At 35.2% G+C, this 7,325-nt stretch overlaps 2 protein-coding genes across 2 annotated transcripts; one reads left to right on the top strand and one right to left on the bottom strand.

The window, feature by feature from the left end:
- The first annotated feature begins 350 nt into the window (after nucleotides 1–350).
- On the top strand, nucleotides 351–3,784 carry LOC141701831 (long-chain-alcohol oxidase FAO2-like). Its single transcript, XM_074505451.1, has 3 exons — nucleotides 351–616; nucleotides 963–1,238; nucleotides 1,950–3,784. The coding sequence occupies exons 1-3, from the start codon at nucleotides 410–412 to the stop codon at nucleotides 3,678–3,680; spliced, it is 2,214 nt and encodes a 737-aa protein (XP_074361552.1). The 5' UTR covers nucleotides 351–409; the 3' UTR covers nucleotides 3,681–3,784.
- Nucleotides 3,785–3,937: 153 nt separating this feature from the next.
- LOC141701832 (uncharacterized) lies at nucleotides 3,938–5,949 on the bottom strand. The gene is made up of 3 exons (XM_074505452.1): nucleotides 5,691–5,949; nucleotides 5,321–5,560; nucleotides 3,938–5,223 (listed from the first exon to the last, which is right to left on the bottom strand). Exons 1-3 carry the CDS (start codon nucleotides 5,803–5,805, stop codon nucleotides 4,463–4,465), a joined length of 1,116 nt encoding a protein of 371 aa, XP_074361553.1. The 5' UTR covers nucleotides 5,806–5,949; the 3' UTR covers nucleotides 3,938–4,462.
- Nucleotides 5,950–7,325: the final 1,376 nt, after the last annotated feature.

The raw sequence follows: 7,325 nt of genomic DNA, 5'->3' as shown, positions 1-7,325 counted from the left end.
GAATACAATTTGATATACTTAGCATTATTTTTTATAAATCGATACAAGTACAAATTTTTATATGAAACAACTTACATATTTAGTGAGTTTTTCAAGTGACATTTTTTTCAAGAGTGACTCCAGTTTAAAACTTTGTAAATTCATGTGATAAGTATTTAATAAATGTTCGATATTCTGTCGGCAAAAATCGTTCCAAAAAACAAATCCCACATAACAACTTATAAACGGGATCGCTGTCCCTTGCTGGCTGCAGATTTTATCAATGATCATGTGTTTCCGAGTCAATAACGATGTACTTCCAGAAGCATTTAAATAAACACACTTGGTGTGTTTGTATACTAGTCCTATATATACAGATATCGATATCGTCTCTTTGTACATTACTACAAAGTTAAGCAAGAGAAAAAACATGGAATCAAGAAGAGATAGCAGTAGTGTCAATAAGCCACATATTTTGTTAAGAGGAGGAACAAAAAAGATTTATAGCCATGGATTATCTTTATCTCAAATCCAAACACTGTCTTCCATTACTGAAGCTTTTGTTCCTCATCATCTTTCACCCCATTCCATCTCCACTTCCAAAGTTCCATCCCCTCAATCTCCACTCTCTCATGAGGTACTTGCAAATTTTTTCTCGTAACCGCTGTTAAAAGGGCGATGTTAGTTTTTCTTGTAGCGGATTAAAAGATTTACATTTTTATTTATGTTTCGTTTCCGGTGAATATTTGAATATCACTGTTTTCAGATCTGACGTAAATATTATCCTATGCCCTTGCATATTATTGTAGTTCCGTAAAACACTTGATTATCACAATTTTTAAGTTTCGAGAATTGTGGTTCAGCAAAACATTTGATTACTGTAATTTTCGGAATCTATCATAAATATTACCCAACGTATATATTTATTTTCTTGCATGGCAGTGGTAGGGTGTGTACTTACATGTGTACATGTGTTTGTTCAGATTGCTGAGACAATGAAGACGAGGCTATTACCAGAAGCTATGATGCTGGTGAAACTAAGTTTGATGTTACTTTCAACCAGATTAGGATCTTTGTTACTCTGTGGATTTGTGTGTTTGGATTGGAGCTGGCCATTTGTAAAAAAGTTTTCAGAATTACCATTGAACAAAAGAGAGCACATTCTTCTCAAATGGTCATCTGGAACTAATCTTTTTATGCCACTGAGATTGGTGTTTGCTTTGTTTAAGGCCTATTGCTGCTACACGGCTTTCTCTTGGGTAATTTATTTCTTAACTTTCAAGCTCCTTGTATTTATTAATTTTTTCATTTCCAGATTATTTGCTTTCGTTATCTCAACCTTCACCAAACCTACTTACATATGAGTTCATGAGGAATATATAGACTGTTTGGATCATGAAATGTCAAGCTGGTTAACAAAAAATCTCATTTAACGATCATAATCACATGATCCAAAAGGGCACATATATTTTTCTAAATGCAAGTTGAAGTAACAAAGCAAATTAAAAATTAATTGAAGTTATCAAAACAAGAACAAAATTATATTAGTTCCTCTTATCTATGATTGAGTGGATTCCATGTTCTTTCTGTTAAAAGGATTGTATCCATTCCTGTTGTTGAATTCTGGAACTCTCAAACTCTTGTTACCCACATGGACGGTTACGTAATCTGCATAATGTTTTGGTCAACACATTTTCTTGTGTATACGTATAGCTAGAGGCTGCTGCTATAAATAAAATGCAACTTAACACTACTTTTATTAGACACATGAGATATACAAGAGAAAAAAACAAGTTAAAAATATTTTGTAGGGGCTGTCCCACGTGGTGATTACGAAGCCTTTGTCTTCTTTGACTGACGCCGTACTATATTATTTGTGGCTTTCCCATTTAATAAGTTACAAGGTTTTTGTTTTGATTCTGAATATTGTGATTTTTTGAAATTAAACTGGGGACATTAATTTGTTGCAGACTGATGAAAATTCTACAAATCAAGCATGTGAAGCAATTGGATACCATGTACACAATGAGGAAATAAAAACCAATGCCCAGAAGGATAGGCCTCTTGAAAATGGTATCATAGAAACCAAGGATTGTAATGACATAAGTTTTAAGAAGTCACTTATCCAAAAAGGCCTAGAAGTGACAGAAGACGAGACAATATTCCGTATCAAATGTGATGTTGTGATTGTAGGTTCTGGTTGTGGTGGAGCAGTTGCAGCTGCTCATCTTGCTAGTTCTGGCCAAAAAGTAGTTGTCCTTGAAAAAGGCAACTATTTTGTTGCTCAAGACTATTCTCAGATTGAAGGGCCATCAAATCATGAGTTATTCGAAAAAGGAGGCCTGCTAGCATCAGATAATGGGCAAGTTATGATTAAGGCCGGATCAACTGTTGGAGGAGGGACAGCTGTGAATTGGAGTGCTACACTTAGAACACCAGACGACGTGCTTAAGGATTGGTCCGAGGAGCAGAAGCTTCCGTTGTTTGGAAGCTCTCAGTATCAAGAAGCAATGGACGCTGTTAGTAAGAGACTCGGTGTGACATATGATTGTCCAAATGAAGGGTTTTCAAATTCAGTGATACGAAAAGGGTGTGAAAATCTTGGGCTGAAAGTTGAGCGGATTCCTAGAAATTCACCCGAAGATCATTATTGTGGTTTGTGTTCTTTTGGTTGTAAGAAAGGAGACAAGAGAGGGGCTGATACTACATGGCTTGTTGATGCTGTTCAAAGTGAGGCAGTCATTTTAACCGGTGTAAAAGCTGAGAAATTTATCTTAGGGGAAGACAGGAATGGTGGGACTAAAAATAGATGCTTCGGAGTTATGGCCAATTCTGTGAGCAACAACATAACCAAGAAGCTGCAAATCGAGGCTCGTGTTACAGTTTCTTCTTGTGGCGCTCTGTCGACACCACCACTAATGATTTCGAGTGGACTAAAGAACAGAAACATTGGTAGAAATCTTCATTTGCATCCTGTTATATTTGCATGGGGTTATTTTCCGGAACAAAGTTCAAACATTGAAGGGAAGAGTTACACAGGAGGGATTCTTACTACACTCCATAAGGTGGAGTCTGAGGATTCCAAAGTTGGATCTGTGGTAGAAGCTGCAACATTGGGACCTGGAACATATGCGGCACTATTTCCTTGGACTTCAGGGAATGACATGAAAATTAACATGACAAAATATGCAAGAACTGCAATATTATTTAGTTTAGTTAGAGATCAAAGTTCAGGGGATGTAAAATCAGAAGGCAGAGTTTCATATGATATCAATAAGCATGACGAAGAAAATCTTAAACACGGGCTGAGACGAGTCTTGAGAATCATGATTGAAGCTGGAGCTATTGAAGTGGGCACTTTTCGCAATGATGGACAAAGGATGAAATGTGAAGGGATCAAGAGTAAAGATGTGGAGGAGTTCTTGGATAATGTGGCAGCGCTCAAAGGGCCAAAGTCAAACGAAGAATATTGGACGGTATATGCATCTGCACATCAAATGGGGAGCTGCAAAATGGGTGCTAATGAGGAAGATGGGGCAGTGGATGAGAATGGGGAAAGTTGGGAAGCAAAGGGGTTATTTGTTATTGATGGAAGTGTATTACCAAGTGCTGTGGGAGTTAATCCAATGCTGACTATCTATTCAACTGCTTATTGCATCTCAAAAAAGCTGGCAGAGTCCATGAAGAAAGGAAATTTCTAGATAGATAATTTGTACAGGTGATATGAGTTATGCTCAGTTCACTTGAAAGCAATGGAATGAGACAGAAATGGATAAAAACTGTATACATTATCCTCAAGTTTGTATGAACGTGTTCAAAAAACGAAAGAAATAAAAATATTTGCCCATAGAATAAGATAAAATTCAATTCTTTTCCCATCCAATTCCATTGTTCGAACTAATTTTTTTATGTCCATCTGTATTGTAGCTTCTTAAAAGCTATGGATTTAAACATTTTTGACACTTGAGATACAAGTGAGAAAAATGCAAATTAAGTGCTCCTGCTGAGTTCTGGCAATGATCATCACAAAGTGCCAAGGCTTTAAAGTTGTAAAAACAATGTAGCTGAAAGACAATCCCCATATCAATCCACTCCCATGCCCTGTATGGAACATTTTCCAATTGAACCAAACATTGTCATCAACTACTCGTGTTGGCAACATATATATCATCTTTGCATTTCTTTGTCAATGATGGAGCTCGTGTTCCTGCAGTGAGTTCTTCACCGCCAATGTTGAGCTCAGAAACTGTTCCTGCAGTATTGCAGGCAATGCCAGTCCAATAAGAAAGATTGTGTGACGTTAATTTTAAATTAGTACTAGACTTACTTGAATATTCGTTCGCATTACATTTTAGAGAACATATATATCCAAACAAAATACAAGTTTATTGAAACAAATAATTCATTGAAGCTCAGCGAAATGAGATTCAAGTGTTGTAACAGTATTTATAAATCAACTTTTGCTGAGCTCTTTCAATGAACTTCACAAACAGCCTTCGAGAAGGCTCATGTTTGTGAGCGATGGTATATGGCCAGTAAGGTTGTTATGAGATAAGTTGAGCAGTCGGATTGATTGCAGTTCACCGATGAGCTGTGGAATTTCTCCTTCAAACTTGTTGCTTGATAAATCTATGCTTGTGTATATATAGAGATTTTGTTTCACCTCACGCTCCTTTCCTTTAACAATTAACAAAACGGAAGCTTCATAATATTCACTTGGCAAGTGACTAACATTCACACCAACATGTGGATCTGAATCCACCATAAGTTTGAAATTATCAAAAAGATAAATTGGAAGGTTGCCATTGAATTGATTGTGAGAGAGATCAATGATGCGTAGTTTGGGGAACGGATGTTCCATCTTCTTAACGCTTAAATTGCCATGAAATTCATTGGAGCGAAAGACAAGGACTTCAAGATTTCGAAGAGCTACTACCCACGATGGAAATGTGCCACTTAAACCGTTCTTTCCAAAATCAAGAATCTGTAACTGCTCACAGTTGGACAAAGCTGGAGGTACTGATCCTTCTATATGGTTGTTGTTTATGTTAAAAGTCGTCAGTTTACAGCCCTTTGAGAATTCTGACGGTAGTGTACTTTGAAGTTGGTTATCATGCAGATCCAGTATATTAAGAGAACTGCTTAGATCTCCCAAACAGCGCGGAATTTCACCTTTTAGCATGTTACTTGACAAATCAAGACTTACAAGGGATGCCGCGTTACACAGTGTTCCCGGAATCAGTCCTGTCAAGCATACAAAAGTTTCGGTGTTAGTTGGAGTGAAATTTACACCAAATCAGCAGTTCGACCAGTTCTCAAGCCAGAGATGCAATTTCCTTACCTGAAAAGTTATTCTTTGATAAATCAACAAAATTCAATTGTGGAGCATTCTTCCCCATGTCCATGGGAATACAACCAGAAAATTTATTGGAAAAAAGGGAAAGTGCCCACAAGGATGGTAATTCAGAAATGGAAGCAGGCAATTTTCCAATCTCTGGTGGAATAGTTCCAGTAAGATTATTGGAGTTCACATATAAATGTATCAAATTGGTTAAGTTCCAAATTGTTGCTGGAATTGTACCTTGCAAAGGGAGTGAAACACAGTGCAAGTTCAGATGTGACATGTTAAACAATATGGGCAATGGTATATTTTAACTAAAAACATTGTAAACTCTAAATATGACTAAATTGGTAAGAATCTTAGTACTCACCGGAAAAATGATTGTCTCCTACATATAAATTAGAAATTTGTGTAAAATTTGAAAAGAATAAAGGCAAACTCCCGGTCAAAAAGTTCCCGGATAGATCCAAATAGTAAAGCTTCATACACAATCCAAGTTCAGGAGGAACACTAAAACTAAGATTATTTCGACGGAGATCAAGCCTTTGAAGTTCTGTCAGTTGACCTAAAGAAGAAGGGATATTTCCTGCAGATAAAATAATCAACAAATTAAGAACCTGAAGATTATGTAATTAATAATATCACACTTGGTATCATTTACTTAAAATATATATTTTTATAGCTTTTTTTTTAGTTTAGCATCATGTAAATCACCTAAACAATCAACAAATACACACAAAAAATTACTCCCTCTATTTTTTTATTTGTCCTTTTAACTTTTCCTTTGATGTGATTTGATCGGCTACTTGGAATTATCGTTTGTAAAATTTTCTTTCTATAAATAAAAGTAGACAATTTATATTTTAATTCACAAACTTTTTTTTAAAAATTTATATTTTCTAATTATCCGCTTAAAATATACTCCCCATGTCCCAACCATTTTTTTACACTTTCTTTTTTGGGATGTCCATCCAATTCTTTACATTTCAAAACTTATCAAAAATAGTCAATGAGTCCAACCACTTTCTCACTTTTCCTTCTTTTTCACACTACTTTTACTCCATTATTTCTCTTTTATATATTAAAAATCAATAGGTACCACCAATTCACTCATTTTTCTTTCTTTTTTTCACTATTTTATACATATTTTTTTAAACTCAGTGTCCAAACCAAACGTAAAGAAGTAACTGAAACGGAGGGAGTATTAAATTATGTGCAATAATTAAATGACAAATAAAGAAAAACAGAGGAAGTAACATTTTTCGATGAAAGTTGTTTAATATTGCCGCATTTTAAGGTTAGCCAAATGGGTAAACAACGATTAATGTTTCAAGTCTGTCAACTCACTCCCCGACAAATCCTGCAACTAGGTACAGTATATGGCAATTCCAAAGGGAGTGGAATTATAGTGTAAGTTCGGATGTAACATGTTCAAAAGGACGGGCAAATATTTTAATCAAAAGTCTAAAATTATTGTAAACTCTAAATATGACTAATTCGGCAAGAAATGAACGGAGAGCCTCCCCGAAAAATTAAATTCTCTCCTATATATATGGTCTAGGAATTTGTGTATCATTTAAAAAGGATAAAACAAGGTACCGCTAAAAACATTGGTGGATAGATCCAAGTAGGTGATTTTCGTACACAATCCAAGCTCAGAAGGAATATTAGAACTCAAATGATTTTCACGGAGATTAAGTGATTGAAGTTCCATCAATTGACCTATAGAAGAAGGTATATTTCCTGCAAATAATATAATTAACAAATTAAGAACATTAAAATTATGCAACTGATGTACCAAGTAAAAAAATTTATAAGACAATAAATTATCAATTAATAGTTTACCGGAAAAATTATTAGGATGGAGATCAAGCACTTCAAGCATATTCATTTGACCTAAAGAAGAAGGTAAATTTCCTGCAAATAAGATATTAACAAATTGAGAACTTGAATTTTTTTCATTGAGGTCACACTTGGTAATATATATCTAGAGAATATAGATGTA

This window comes from Apium graveolens, unplaced genomic scaffold, assembly GCF_009905375.1.
Source record: "Apium graveolens cultivar Ventura unplaced genomic scaffold, ASM990537v1 ctg4415, whole genome shotgun sequence".
Taxonomy (NCBI): domain Eukaryota; kingdom Viridiplantae; phylum Streptophyta; class Magnoliopsida; order Apiales; family Apiaceae; genus Apium; species Apium graveolens.
This window is presented reverse-complemented; position numbering and strand designations above follow the sequence as displayed.